This window comes from Myxocyprinus asiaticus, chromosome 28, assembly GCF_019703515.2.
Source record: "Myxocyprinus asiaticus isolate MX2 ecotype Aquarium Trade chromosome 28, UBuf_Myxa_2, whole genome shotgun sequence".
NCBI classification, from domain to species: Eukaryota; Metazoa; Chordata; class Actinopteri; order Cypriniformes; family Catostomidae; genus Myxocyprinus; species Myxocyprinus asiaticus.
The window spans coordinates 26,336,058-26,352,693 of NC_059371.1; the positions used below are offsets into that span (position 1 = coordinate 26,336,058).

General features: G+C 37.7%; 1 protein-coding gene across 1 annotated transcript in view; it reads right to left on the reverse strand.

Moving 5' to 3' along the window:
- The window catches only part of acvr1ba (activin A receptor type 1Ba), a 34,260-nt gene extending 20,879 nt beyond the window's left edge, over window positions 1–13,381 (reverse strand). Inside the window, exon 1 of the mRNA XM_051660336.1 lies at window positions 13,198–13,381. Within this exon, the coding sequence (XP_051516296.1) occupies window positions 13,198–13,288 (91 nt within the window). The 5' untranslated portion in view covers window positions 13,289–13,381. The remainder of the gene's footprint in view (window positions 1–13,197) is intronic.
- Between the last annotated feature and the right edge of the window lie 3,255 nt (window positions 13,382–16,636).

Sequence of the window (16,636 nt, forward strand, 5' to 3'; positions counted from 1 at the left end):
ATCAGGTAAAACTCAGTTATTAAGAGAAATTACATTTTAGTTTTTTAAAGAAATTTCAAAATGTAGACGATTTATATTGTCTACAAAACTAATTTTTAGCTTTTTGATCAGATGTATTTTTAAGACCATAAGAAACATAAATTCAGTCAAGTGTGTCCGAACTTTTGAATAGCAGTGTATATAAGATTATTATGTTTGGAGATGGGCAGTTCAAGTAGTTTTGGTCAAGTACTCCAAGTCTAACACACACAAAAAAAATTAGTAATCAATTACTTGAAATTCTCCTCATGTGTTCCAGAAGAAAGAAATGTCATATGGTTTTGGAAGGATATGAGGGTTTGTAAATGATGACAGAATATTCATTATTGGGTGTACTATATCTTTAATATAATTTTTAGTACAAAAAATAAATAAATAAAAAATAAATAAACATGCTACTAATTTCAATGCAGCCATCCAAATGTAGGTCACACTAGGGTCTGTCTGTGAGTACAACCAGCACTGCCTGCCGGCCATTCAGGTCATTAACAAGGTCATTAATGAAGCAGAGAGAAACCTCAGTCTGCTGTGACCGTGGTCTCAACCCCAGCAGCGGGCCTCGCCAGACATACGCTTGCACGCACACACCCTCCCTATGAACCCACATATCTCTTTATGCTGTACACTTTCCATGCTCTGATCTTATATTCAAGCACACACATGCAAAATATGGCTTAATGTGCTCCCTTTCATTTCCATAACACCACTCCACAGCACCTGGAGCCCTCCTGTGATATGGGCTTCAAACGTCTGCTCAGTCCTGCATCCACAACACAAGTTTAAAGTTTTGTGGTTCAGGACCTCTGACTATTACAGAAAAAGTTCCTAAAAAAAAATAAAATAAAATAATAATTATTATTATTATTTCGGTCATTACTTATTCACTCTTATGTCATTTTTCAAACCTGTTTGTAAAGCTATTTTTTTTTTATTTTTTATTATTATTTATTATTTTTTTTATAAAAAAAATAGCTTTACATACAGGTTTGAAAAATGACATAAGAGTGAATAAGTAATGACCGAAATAATAAAAATAATTATAATTTTTTTTTTTTTTTTTAGGAACTTTTTCTGTAATAGTCAAAGGTCCTTTTTTTTTAAAGAATCTTTAAACAGATCTTGCCATACAAATATAGTTCATAGTGACCAGGGCTGTATATTCCAAATCTTCTGAAGCCATATAATTGGTCTGTGTGAGGAACGTTATCTTTATACTGATAATGTTGCCATCCCCTGAAGCTTGCGTCAAGCTCGTTTTCATGTCTAGAATCCAAAAACAGCACAACAAATTCAATTGTACACTTAGGGCCCTATATTTCCACGATACGGAAAACACGGACAGAATCTACATTAAACAGAATTAACTATTAAACGTGGAATGTCATGGAATTTGACATTTGGGATAAATTGAATGGAGGAATACACAATTAAAGTAAAATCATGATATGCCCTAAAATGATAAAGCACAAAAGGACTGAGATTTAATTAAATAAATATACAGTCTGCATGTGCTACGCACTTCAAAGTGAAAGCTTGCCACTCATCCACTGATATCACAGCATTATAAACATCGAGCACATTCTGTGTGCGTGTAGATGACAAAGAGTAGAGCACAAGTTCACTGTGAAGTACGCAACACTGTTACTTCCGGTGCGAGTATGCTGTGTGCTCTTGGCTGCCGCTTCACATCGGAGCTGTTCGTTTGTCTTTTGTTTTGCTCCGTCTCATTGTTGTAGTTGTTTAAATGCACGATTCTTTTCATTTAACACATCCATAAAATGGACATTATTAGATTTCATTCCAACTATTTTTTTTTTTGCCTGTTTTCGTGGTTTTCCGCTGGTGCATGGGAGCAGGCTGCATTGTCTCGCCCGGCCTACCTGATTCCACCGGCCTGCCTGCCGGGCGGCGTGATTGCTGCAGATGGTGCGGCTGCATTCTCTAATGGAGGGGTGTCCTGCCATAGTACCTGTCGTCATCATGTGTTCCCTTTCGGCATTTGGAGTCCAGGAGTTTGTGCTCATTTAGTCTCTGTGGCGTTGTACATGAGGCAGGTCGCCAAGGGTTGCTTGTGCCCCCACTCAACGAGGGACTACTCTGGTCATGTAATTTTTTACCCTACTGCTTGTTTTGTTTTGAACTGTTTGGTCGGACGTGCAAATCCACATTTTTACTCAGAACTATATGTTTGACTCCTGGTTTGTTGTGTTGTGCTTGCAAACTTGCCTTGCTTTGTATATAATGTTTTATTGTTTTGTTATGATGTATTTATGTTTGTTGTTGCATGTAAATTGCTTTGAGCTTGGGAAAAGCACTATATAAATTAAACTTCTGGAAGTGAGAAGCTGTCAAAAACATCCAAACTAAAAGTCTTCATTCATAGTGTTGGGGACCGAGAACCGGTTCTTGTTCAGAACCGGTTCCATTCTTGAAAAAAATACCAGAATCGTATGATCTTTGTTACTTTCGGTTCAGTTAACGGTTCTCCCGCATCAATGCATCTGGAACACCGTCCTGAAATACTCTAACAGTGTCACCAGCAATGCATAACTGTAGCAGCGCTGCCCTCTACTGACTCTACAGTGTAAAACACACAGCTCTACCAGTGCATTTGATTCCCGATCAAACCGCTCTCGAGCCGGCTCTTTTGAATCTACAACACGAAACATATGTGCTTCCGGTATATAGTAGTTCGATTCCCAAAATAATTATTCAAAGGAGCCGGTTCTTTTGAATCTACAGTGCAAAACATACACCGTTCCGGTATTGTCCGATTCCTGAAGAATTATTCTAATGAGCCAGTTCTTTTGAATCTACAGCGCGAAATATACAGCGCTTCCAGTATAGTCCAGAATACAAGTAATATTTTACCGATGTGCAAGTTATGAATGTCCAACTCTAAATGAAAAAAGAACTGTTGAAGTCTTACAACATTAGGTTATATAACACAGTTTAAACTGTCTCTAGAACTGTTACTATTTATTAATGATGACATGTGTCTGTATTAAATCAAGCAGTGCAGTTACTGACTGGTTGTTCATATGTCAATGTATAATTAAAGATACATGAGTTTTGTTGTAATAAGTGGAATTTTATGAAAGAATAAATGAATTTCATTTCTTGTTGGTTTAGATTAGTTTATTTAAAATATAGTTTATAGGGTATATAATTGGATTGTAATTGTCTCTAAAATGTCTGCAAAAAACCCCTTTTCCATGAATTGTATAAAATGTATTTCTGATTTGTTATATCTGCTCTGTAGAAACCAGAAATTATCTCAACACTTGCTAACAAACAGCAGAGGGTAGTAAATACAATTAGAATTGCATTTCTCATTTCCAAATAATTATACAAAAATAAATAAAGAAGATGCTAAAAGAATTACTGGAATTATTACTGGAAACATTAAGGAACCAAAATTGGAACGAGGAATCGGAATCATTAAATTCCTTACGATTCCCATCCCTATTCATTCGGTTTTCCGGCAAAATAAAAACTAAATTTAAGAAAACGAGTAAAACTGAAGAAACTGCAACATAAATATATTACTACTGTATAGTAAAATGTCATATTCAATGTAGTATTAATAAAAAACATTAATAATAAATAATAATACACTAATAATAATCACATATACTTAAGCATCTCTCACAAGCAAGAGTGCTGTTGTGCAAAATATATACATCAAAACTGTGACGATCTGCTGCGCAGCACTGTATTTGACAAAAAACTCCAATGTTGTGTTTTGGAAAGTGCTGTGAGGATTTGAAAGCACTTCATTTGATAAAAATAATGCAATGCTATGTTAAAAAGTAATTGTTCTGTTTTAATTTGATTTAAGTTCTTTGAATTTATTTGATAAGATATTTTTTAAGAAAATCAAACTTTAAAACAGAATTCAGAAAAATAAAATGGAAAACAGAATTTGGGACACAATAAAACGTATTTTAAAGGATCCTATTCACTCAAAGACCAATTGTGTTTGGCTTCAATGACATTGACGTGCCATTTTTTTAGACATGAGTTTCGGCCTGTTCCTCACACAGAAGACTTAGAATATAAAGCACGAGTCGTATGGACCACTTTTATGATACCTTTATTGTGCTTTTATGGTGTTTTTGGCCTATCTGGTACACTATAGTCCTTGTATGCCAAGAGCAGTGTAAAGATTCTCCAAAATTTTATACTTTTGCTACACTAAGGAAATAACAGCATCTTGGTTTGGAATGACAAGAGGGTGAGTAAATAATGACACCATTTAGATTTTTTGGGAACTTTTTCATAAGTGAACAGCTAGTACAAAAGGTACTTGTACAAACAACTACAGCTGAAGTCAGAAGTTTACATTCACCTTAGCCAAATACATTTAAACTCAGTTTTTCACAATTCCTGACATTTAATCGTAGAAAACATTCCCTGTATTAGGTCAGTTAGGATCACTACTTTATTTTAAGAATGTGAAATGTCAGAATAATAGTAGAGAGAATGATTTATTTCAGCTTTTATTTCTTTCATCACATTCCCAGTGGGTCAGATGTTAACATACACTTTGTTAGTATTTGGTAGCATTGCCTTTAAATTGTATAAGTTGGGTCAAACTTTTTGGGTAGCCTTCCACAAGCTTCTCACAATAAGTTGCTGGAATTTTGGCCCATTCCTCCAGACAGAACTGTTGTAACTGAGCCAGGTTTGTAGGCCCCCTTGCTCGCACATGCTTTTTCAGTTCTGCCCACAAATTTTCTATCAGATTGAGGTTAGGGCTTTGTGATGGCCACTCCAATACATTGACTATTGTCCTTATGCCACTTTGCCACAACTTTGGAGGTATACTTGGGGTCATTGTCCATTTGGAAGACCCATTTGTGACTGAGCTCTAACTTCCTGGCTGATGTCTTGAGATGTTGCTTAAATATATCCACATAATTTTCCTTCCTCATGATGTCATTTATTTTGTGAAGTGCACCAGTCCCTCCTGCAGCAAAGCACCCCCACAACATGATGCTTGGGATGGTGTTCTTCGGCTTGCAAGCCTCACCCTTTTTCCTCCAAACATACCAATGGTCATTATGGCCAAACAGTAAAATTTTTGTTTCATTAGACCAGAGGACATTTTTCCAAAAAGTAAGATCTTTGTCCCCATGTGCACTTGCAAACTGTAGTCTGGCTTTTTTATGGAGGGTTTGGAGCTTTGGCTTCTTGCTTGCTGAGCAGCCTTTCAGGTTATGTCGATATAGGACTCGTTTTACTGTGGATATAGATACTTGTCTACCCGTTTCCTCCAGCATCTTCACAAGGTCCTTTGCTGTTGTTCTGGGATTGATTTGCACTTTTTGCCCCAAACTACGTTCATCTCTAGGAGACAGAATGCATCTCCTTCCTGAGCGGTATGATGGCCGCGTGGTCCCACGGTGTTTATACTTGCATACTATTGTTTGAACAGATGAACGTGGTACCTTCAGGCGTTTGGAAATTGCTTCCAAGGCGAACCAGAATTGTGGAGGTCCACAATTGTTTTTTCTGAGGTTTTTTCTGAGGATTTCTTTTGATTTTCCCATGATGTCAAGCAAAAAGGCACTGAGTTTAAAGGTAGGCCTTAAAATACATCCATAGGTACACCTCCAATTCAGAACACCTCCTATCAGAAGCTAATTGACTAACTGTCTAAAGGCTTGACATCATTTTCTGGAATTTTCCAAGCTGATTAAATTATGAAAATTAAGTTTACACATTTTTTCCACTTTGGCACTGCTATTATAGGGGAGTGGAACACATCCATAATCATTTCTTGTAAGCCAATGAATCACTCATACAATTTTAAGTTTAGAATGAGTTACAGTGTCATTCCTGGAGTGTTTTTCACCAAACGTCAATGTAGAATATCAGGGATTGTGTGAACCGGTGCAAGTTTTATATTTCAGTTTGGTCTACATGTGAAAGGAAAAGAAAAATCTGGGGGAGAATGAAAGATGCTGAAAGAGAGACGCACCCTGCCTCACGGCTGTCTGCCTAGCTCACAGTGCCCATATCACATTGCTGTTGTTTTCTCACACAGGCCTGTGAGAAGTGTCACGTGGACATCTAGAAGCTCGAACGGTCACAAAGTGCCAGTTTATTGAAAACATACGAAAAACGATCAATTCAGATAGCCAGCTTACTTAGACACCAATCAGCCATACTCGCCACCTCCTAGAAACTCACCACCAAGAAAACAGGGCCTGAAGACATTGAACAGCCTTAGATTCCCTGGTTTCACCACCTCAGTGGAATAATTACCATAACATGGCTGGAGACTCCAATCTGTTCCCTTTCCACAGTCTGTATCCAACTACCAGCAGCTGTGCAAACCCATCACTGGCAGCCTGAAGGCACCTCTCGCACTACAATCCACTCACTGTCGTGCCTGACATTGAGTTGACCCAGTCAGACTTACTACAGGTGGGATCTGTCTGTTTAGTCTTTCCCATTAAGTTCTATTAAAGAGTTTGGAAGCATTTTGTGCATCACAACCTTTCGTGAATCCTTCTAGGAAAAAGTTGAGTCACCAATTAGAGATCACAGATTTCAGAACCTTTTTTAAGGTCAAATGAAAATGGTCCCTGCTGTGGTAAATTTCATTACACTGTCTTCCTCAACATGCCCAGAGTGTAACAAATTGCAACAAGGAAAACTTTCATATTTTAACTAGTGGATCGTAACAAAAATCCACACTGACCTCACTGTAAACCTCATTATTATTCTAGTTATAAACATCCACTTGTGTCTCAAGAAGGTGGCTAAATATTAAACAAACATCTTTTGTCTACACGCAAATATCATCAGAATGCCAATGCCACAAAATTTTGTGCAGAAAATATAATCCAGAAAATCCAGTGTTTCCAGGCACAAACTGTTATCTTGCTCTGCCATGCAACCACAAACATGTTTATTTGTGCTGGGGATGTAACAACCATCAGTTTTACCATACAAAAGTAAGGCAGACTCCCTTGACAGGCCACTGAATAGCGCTCATTGGCCACATTTCCATTACAAAGGCCCAGACTCCAAATCTGACTTCAGTCTGACTTTGTTGAATGACCAGCTTCCCATCACACTCTACAACAGAGATGTGCATGCCAGGGGTTCTAAAACACAACTTAATTTTTCAGTAAGCAGTAAACTTTGTAAATAAATAGTAATATACTTAAGTTGGGTTATCCTTCGAAAATAAACAACAAGTGAGTTGGTAACATTTCCTAGGCCTAATGGCTTGACAATAGAAATGGGGTCAGTGGGGACTGGTTTTGCAAGCCAAAAAACACGATTCTCAAAGATGGGATGCCACAGAGTTGTTGTGTAAACATGAGTATGCCACAGCAAATGATAGACTGAAAACAACAATTATGATATAATCTAAAACTATAAATAAGCTCTGTCTTCTTAAAGGCATCTTATCCTGTGTGTGAAGTTTAAAATAAGTATCTTAACGTGCAAAACACCATGAACACTCATTCGTTGTGACATCAGTTCTGTGAAGCATTGTGAAATACTGGAGGTCATTTGGTCAGATTAGTGCCTGTTTGTTTTGACAGGCCACAGTTTACCTCGAAATGTATCATAGTTACAGTTGAAGTCAGAAGTTTACATACACCTTAACCAAATACAGGTGCATTTCAATAAATTAGAATGTCGTGGAAAAGTTCATTTATTTCAGTAATTCAACTCAAATTGTGAAACTCGTGTATTAAATAAATTCAATGCACACAGACTGAAGTAGTTTAAGTCTTTGGTTCTTTTAATTGTGATGATTTTGGCTCACATTTAACAAAAACCCACCAATTCACGATCTCAAAAAATCAGAATACATCATAAGACCAATAAAAAAACATTTTTAGTGAATTGTTGGCCTTCTGGAAAGTATGTTCATTTACTGTATATGTACTCAATACTTGGTAGGGGCTCCTTTTCCTTTAATTACTGCCGCAATTTGGCGTGGCATGGAAGTGATCAGTTTGTGGCACTGCCGAGGTGGTATGGAAGCCCAGGTTTCTTTGACAGTGGCCTTCAGCTCATCTGCATTTTTTGGTCTCTTGTTTCTCATTTTCCTCTTGACAATACCCCATAGATTCTCTATGGGGTTCAGGTCTGGTGAGTTTGCTGGCCAGTCAAGCACACCAACACCATGGTCATTTAACCAACTTTTGGTGCTTTTGGCAGTGTGGGCAGGTGCCAAATCCTGCTGGAAAATGAAATCAGCATCTCTAAAAAGCTGGTCAGCAGAAGGAAGCATGAAGTGCTCCAAAATTTCTTGGTAAACGGGTGCAGTGACTTTGCTTTTCAAAAAACACAATGGACCAACACCAGCAGATGACATTGCACCCCAAATCATCACAGACTGTGGAAACTTAACACTGGACTTCAAGCAACTTGGGCTATGAGCTTCTCCACCCTTCCTCCAGACTCTAGGACCTTGGTTTCCAAATGAAATACAAAACTTGCTCTCATCTGAAAAGAGGACTTTGGACCACTGGGCAGCAGTCCAGTTCTTCTTCTCCTTAGCCCAGGTAAGACGCCTCTGACGTTGTCTGTGGTTCAGGAGTGGCTTAACAAGAGGAATACGACAACTGTAGCCAAATTCCTTGACACGTCTGTGTGTGGTAGCTCTTGATGCCTTGACCCCAGCCTCAGTCCATTCCTTGTGAAGTTCACCCAAATTCTTGAATCGATTTTGCTTGACAATCCTCATAAGGCTGCGGTTCTCTCGGTTGGTTGTGCGTCTTTTTCTTCCACACTTTTTCCTTCCACTCAACTTTCTGTTAACATGCTTGGATACAGCACTCTGTGAATAGCCAGCTTTTTTGGCAATGAATGTTTGTGGCTTACCCTCCTTGTGAAGGGTGTCAATTATTGTCTTCTGGACAACTGTCAGATCAGCAGTCTTCCCCATGATTGTGTAGCCCAGTGAACCAAACTGAAAGACCATTTTGAAGGCTCAGGAAACCTTTGCAGATGTTTTGAGTTGATTAGCTGATTGGCATGTCACCACATTCTAATTTTTTGAGATAGTGAATTGGTGGGTTTTTGTTAAATGCGAGGCAAAATCATCACAATTAAAAAAACCAAAGACTTAAACTACTTCAGTCTGTGTGCATTGAATTTATTTAATACACGAGTTTCACAATTTGAGTTGAATTACTGAAATAAATGAACTTTTCCACGACATTCTAATTTATTGAGATACACCTGTACATTTAAACTCAGTTTTTCACAATTCCTGACATTTAATCATAGAAAATATTCCCTGTATTAGGTCAGTTAGGATCACTACTTTATTTTATGTGAAATGTCAGAATAATAGTAGGGAGAATTATTTATTTCAGCTTTTATTTCTTTCATCACATTCCCAATGGGTCAGAAGTTTACATATACTTTGTTAGTATTTGGTAGCATTGCCTTTAAATTGTTTAAGTTGGGTCAAACATTTTGGGTAGCCTTCCACAAGCTTCTCACAACAAGTTGCTGGAATTTTGGCACATTCCTCCAGACAGAACTGGTGTAACTGAGTCAGGTTTGTAAGCATCCTTGCTCGCACACCCTTTTTCAGTTCTGCCCACAAATTTTCTATCAGATTGAGGTCAGGGCTTTGTTGTGGCCACTCCAATACCTTGACTTTGTTGTCCTTAAGCCATTTTGCCACAACTTTGGAGGTATGCTTGGGGTCATTGTCCATTTGGAAGACCCATTTGTGATCGAGCTTTAACTTCCTGGCTGATGTCTTGAGATTTTTCTTCAATATATCCACACAAATTTCCTTCCTCATGATGTCATTTATTTTGTGAAGTGCACCAGTCCCTCCTGCAGCAAAGCACCCCCACAACATGATGCTGCCACCCCCATGCTTCACGGTTGGGATGGTGTTCTTCAGCTTGCAAGCCTCGCCCTTTTTCCTCCAAACATAACGATGGTCATTATGGCCAAACAGTAAAATTTTTGTTTCATCAGACCAGAGGACAATTCTCCAAAAAATAAGATCTTTGTCCCCATGTGCACTTGCAAACTGTAGTCTGGCTTTTTTATGGCATTTTTGGAGCAGTGGCTTCTTCCTTGCTGAGCAGTCTTTCAGGTTATGTCGATATAGGACTCGTTTTACTGTGGATATAGATACTTGTCTAACTGTTTCCTCCAGCATCTTCACAAGGTCCTTTGCTGTTGTTCTGGGATTGATTTGCACCATTCGCACCAAACTACGTTCATCTCTAGGAGACAGAATGCATCTCATTCCTGAGCAGTATAATGGCTGCGTGGTCCCATGGTGTTTATCCTTGAGTACTATTGTTTTTACAGATAAACGTGGTACTTTCAGGCATTTGGAAATTGCTCCCAAGGATGAACCAGACTTCTGGAGGTCCACAATTGTTTTTTCTGAGGATTTCTTTTGATTTTCCCATGATGTCAAGAAAAGAGGCACCGAGTTTGAAGGTAGACTTTCAAATACATCCACAGGTACACCTCCAATTCAGTACACCTCCTATCAGAAGCTAATTGGCTAATTGTCTAAAGGTTTGATATCATTTTCTGGACGTTTCCAAGCTGATTAAAGGCACAGTTAACTTAGTGTATGTAAACTTCTGACCCACTGGAATTGTGATATAGTCAATTAAACGTGAAACAATCTGTCTGTAAACAATTGTTGGAAAAAGTACTCATGTCATCCACAAAGTAGATGTCCTAAACGACTTGTCAAAACTATGGTTTGCTAATATGAAATCTGTTGAGTGGTTAAAAAATGTGTTTTAATGATTTCAACCTAAGTGTATGTAAACTTCTGACTTCAACTGTATGACCGAAATTTGCCTCACTAATGTAATATTTTATGGGGTGATTCACATGAAACATGTCAAGAAAAAGTCCTGGTACTGTTAATCCAAAATCAAAAGAAACATATAATATATATATATTTTTTTTTTGCATATTAAAGAAGCCTAATTTTAGGGCTTTTTACACTGTGACATTATTTTCATGACAGCACATTTTACCCCCCAATTCTCATTACCGCAATGTGAAAAAAGATAATCATTATGATATTATCATTACCGCAACATAAAAAAATAACGATACAAAAATACAAAATAATGTGTTACGGTAATGACAATCATTACTGAAAACAACTGGATTTGTAAAAGTAACGTCCAGAGGCATTACGATTGTGAGAACCGGGGAGTAAAATGTGCTTAAGGGAATATTCTGGGTTCAATACAAGTTAAGCTCATTTAACAGCATTTGTGGCATAATGCTGATCACCACAAAAACGATTTTCGACTTGCCCCTTCTGTTCTTAAAAAAAAAAAAAAAAAGAAATAAAAAGAAGCAAAAATCGGAGTTACAGTGAGGCACTTACAATGGAAGTGAATAGGGCCAATTTTTGGAGGGTTTAAAAAGTAGAAAAGTGAAGATTGCAATTTTATAAAAGCACAAACATTTATTTTTCACTCAAAACTTGTGTATTGTTTGAGGGGTCGTTTACATGACAACGTTTTCAACTAAAAACGGAAAACAGCGTTTTGGCTGTTCGTTTACACGACAACGGCGTTTTGGGGCCTGAAAACACAAACCTTTGAAAAAGGGTTTCAAAGTGCAAGTTTTTGAAAACGATGCCGTTATCGTCTCCGTGTAAACATACAAAAATGCGAATTTGTGAAAACGATGACGTCATGCGCACGCGTATTACGTGTTTTATAAAAAATAATGGATTAATAGGCATCAGTTTGAGATAATTATCAATATGAATACTCGTGTCTGTACAAATAACAATAATCAACAATTTATTCATTTGGAGTGTTTCGTATGGAGTGTGAACATTGTACAGTAGGCAGAACCTGCAATTTGAAAATCTTGAAATGTATGTATGGATTCAGATGGGAAAAATGTATTTGTATTTTAAATGTTAATTATTTATTTACTTAATTTTATTTGATGTACCTTTACTCTGCAATTCATTCACCCACTGCTTATGTATATAGCCTATAGACAGAGATGTGATGCCATGTACAGTATTCAATGATATGCTTATAATATGAAAACATGAGGCAGTGAAAATGCATGTTAGATCCAGTGTACACAAGACCTCTCTCTCCGTCAGAAGATATCCATATATCAGAGTTCTGTCTGATATCCAAAACCAGTCAACATCAACAGCTTGTTATGTTAACTTACTCTCCTACCAGCCCAAGAGTCAGCAGGGGGAATACAGAAGAAGGCAGGAGATGAAGTGATGGTAAAAATGAGCAGAGTTTATTGAATAATCTTGAGAGTTCAGTCTATAGGCATGTGCGCGAGACATTCAAAACTACAATGGCGGACTACAGGACTGTGTTTGTGCTGCTCAAGATTTTGAGTTTATTGACGCTTCTCCAGCAAAGTGTAGATTTACTGCATCACTACTACAACCAGCGATCGCCATCTTCATTGTTTGTATTCACCGCTCTCTGGAAGAATGCTTATGTGCGCAGGCGCGTAGTGTTTCTTTACAAAGTGACATCGCCAACTACTGGCCTGGCATGCATAATACAGCGTTTTTAGTCGTTTTCGCGGATCCGTGTGAACGGGGATTTGTTTTGACAACGTTGTCGTCTGTACGCGAAACTTTTCAAAAACGCAAAAGGAAAAACTTTTCCGTTTTTAGTGCATCGTTGTCGTGTAAACGTACCCTGAGATGTAAAGATTTATGCTTTTTTATATAGAAAAGGAGGGGTGAGTCGAAATTATTTTTTTGTGGTTATCAACATTATGCTCAAATTATATCAATTAATTGATCTTAACTGTACTTGAACCCGGAATATTTCTTTAAGTGTCCTGAAAATAATGTCACAATTCAAAGGGACAACAAACGCTCGTGCGCGGTTAGTTGCTAATAATAATAGTCACACCAATAAAACTGCGTAAAAGCGACCCAACTAGTGATAAAGATTAAATAAGCGCTGCAATACTGAACCGGTGATAAATGAATGAGAGGTTATTTACGCCGTAGATGACTGGTTTAAAAATCCCAGACACAGCGCCATGATGAGCTTCAGGCTGCCCCGTCGTCCAGCAGCGCAGCCTGGTCACACTCTCTCTACACACCAGCAGCCTATCAAATAAATAAATACACACAGAGAGGGGTGACACAAACACTCAACTCACCATCGCCGATCGCTATAAATCCACACAGCGCGAGCAGCGCTACAGTAATTCGTCTTAGAAACATGACTGCAAGATTCCCATCTCTTTGCATTAACGCATTTGCTGTGTGATATTGGCAAGCGAGCGAGACTTTAACTCAACCACAAACCAACCATCCACGCACCGCCTGCCAGACTGGGACAGACAATAGTGGGTTAAAGGGGTGTGCCTAGTTTTTAAGGGGAGGGTTCCACGCCTTGGCTCCTTTGTTGTGGTGAAATGTCTCTTTACAAGGACTTATTTGTGAATTGGCGTGATGGTCATGTCCAGGATGCAGTTAAGGTTTCATCATGATAGTTTTGGTGTTGATTCAATGTGGTATGTGGTCCCAAACATTTTAAAGCTTGTTTCTTAACATGGACAAATGTGCTGAAATGAGTAAATAAAACAAAACGGTTTAAACCACTAGAATGGGGAAATGCATCCACATATTGAGAATATTTTGTGTAATTTTAATTGTATCTCTTTAACAGAGCAGGGTCATAAAATGTGCTTTTCTCATATGCTTATTATCAGAGAATGGCAGTATACATTTATCATAATTTTATATTTGTGTCGCCTACTCAGGCACATATATCCAGTTATCCCATCAACCTGTATGCTCGGTTTGGATAGCTCAAAAAACATACCTAACATCCAGTGACGTAGCCAAGGGTGGGAAAGCGTTGGCCTGGGCCACCCAAATTAGACCCAGGTCCACCCAGAATATTAGAGATTATTCTTTGACATCAAATATATATTTATAAAATAGTAAAAAATGAAAAGGAGAAAAAAAGCATGAATTCTGATTTCTGAAAGTGTGAAAAAAACTGTTTGAATGCAGTGCTTCTCTGTTGTTAAGGAAAATGTAGTAAATAACAATTTGGGCAAAAACTTCTGTCAAGCAAAAAACATTTTTATTGAGGCCCACCCAAAAGTAATTTTCTTGCTACACCCTTGCTAACATCTAATTTTTGGGTTGATACTTCATTGTTTATCTTATGAGAATGGATTATAAACAAAATTATTAACTTTATAGTTTGCTTCAAACGTCCTTCATAATAATTGTTACATTACTTATGTTTAGGGTTTTTTCTCTGACTGGAGGTCACAGTACAGCAATTTATTTCTGCCATTTCTTTATTTTTGTTTTCTACAGTGTGTTTAACTGGGGTCACATTGAGCCCAAACAGAAACAACATGACTATATTGGATAATGGTTACATTTATGAATAATGCATGCCTACTTTCTGAGACCAGATGGGTTAAATCTTCGATACAAACTACCGAGTTTAAATTAATTCAGAGGAACACAAATCTAAAAGGAAATAAAGGCTAATTTCAAAATTACATTATTATTTTTACACATGCAACAGTTGAGTTCTCTGGGACCCCAAACATAAAAACATACAGTCAATCTCAACAGAACATGAGAGTTAAAGAAGAGATCTCAATAGGGAAGGCAAAAATAAAATAAAATAAATAAATAAAAATTCTTTATCTTGAAAGAGGTTTGACTTCTGAAGAGAGGGGCAGATTGAGATCTGCAATTAGTTTTTTGTTTTTTTACATTCTCTAGAGTTTCAGCTTTTAATATGACTCTGGAGTCAAAGTTACCTTTGTGAGCGAAAGCCACATTGTGCGATGTGTGATCCAAAGGAGCTTACAGAACCCCTGTGAGTAGTATGGAAAGCATTCAGATCTCCCATAAAAAAACACAGCATGGGTTAAGCTATAGAGACCCTCAATATCAAATCATTGATTACAAATAATAATAATAACATTTAACATTTATAAGTCCTTGTATGTAAAAGCTCTTTATGATGAAAAATGAAACTGTTTCTTCAGGGAAAGTCATTGAATGCATTTCTATAGGAGCGCTCTTACTTTCGCCAGGACCTCAGGATGTTTACGTCTTTAAACAGCAGAGCAGAGGGGAACTTGTGATTTTAATTTAGTGGAATAAAGAGACATTTAATGCACTAGCTATTTGTCCTCTTAATGGCCACATGACAAGAGAGGACCCTGTGCTACTGAGATGGTGCATTAAGCCTTATGGGTACATGAGAAACGATGAAGATCTAATCTAATTATGCAGAGATTACTTTCAAGTTGCTCTCAAGACAAGGGTCAAATACAATGCATTTAGAATGGCCTACAGAGTATTAAACCTCTATTGTTACCATTAAACTCTTTGTTTGACTACATAGAGATCTTGTCCTTGCCTGTCTATTGTCTATAAAGTGGGGTCATATCTCTCAATTATCAAATTTATCTGCATATTTCAGCTGGGCGTTCATATCCGATTTTTCAAACAAAGGCATCTGGAATGGGTCCACTCACTGTAAAAATGTCATGGAAGATGGAAGGGCACCATTTCAGAGGAGAGGAACTGAGTGTAAGAAATGAGTCTGGCCTACCTCTTTTATGCATTACAGGGCATTGATACTCCACTCAGCCCCCAATGTTCTGTTAAAAATAACCCTCTCTCCAACTGACTGGACAGGCAGAGTAGGGCAGTGCTGGGGAATTATCTCCAGCAAAGCCCCTCTCTGTGCTCCACCACAGACGGATATACTGAGGGCTCAGAAATAGATAAACAGGCAGACAGAAATCAATGCCCATCCTCTCATTAAGCCATACAGTCTGACAACAAGACAAACACGCCATACTGATGGGAAACTTTGCCGTGGAAAAAAACAAGATAAACATCTTATAAATATCCATCAATCAGGGGAACATCTGCTCTTTTGGTCTCCACCGTGTGTCTGTTTGCGTAGGAAGGGATTTATAATGGAAAGACACCCATTTGGCAGTTTCATTTCCATGAATAAGATATGTGAGAGATCTATTTGCACGGGGGTAAATATAGGTCTGTCTGAAACATGATCGTGAAGGATGCATTCAGTATTGTATTCGTGAAATGTTGTTCAACAACGCCGAGGTGTGTCTTGGTAGCTCCCATGGGGTATCAGGTCCTTTAATGTTTCTTGTACTAAACAACAATTCTAACAATTGCAAGACTGCATGGCTTGTAAAACAGGGTGCATATTGTTTATCGATTGAAGAGATGGATTGAAGCCAAAGGAAATAGATAATTTATTTCCCCTTTAAGCCTACTGCATTGATGCTGCATTCATAAACCACAGTTCGTGGCACAGTTTGCTCAGACCAGTTTGATGGAAAAAGATGCAACAAGAACCAAGACTTTTTAGTAAAATTGCAAATTAACGCTTCCCTCTAGTGGACAAAATTATCTTTGCATTTGTTTTCCTTTTAGGCCTACTTCTAAAGGGAAATATTAAAATAATTGGGAAAGTCTGCTTAAATACTCTTAAGTTTTATTAATCTGTAAATAGATGTGTAGTGAAAATAATATTAGACATTTGTGCACAAACCTCATATAAACATTTTCCAATAA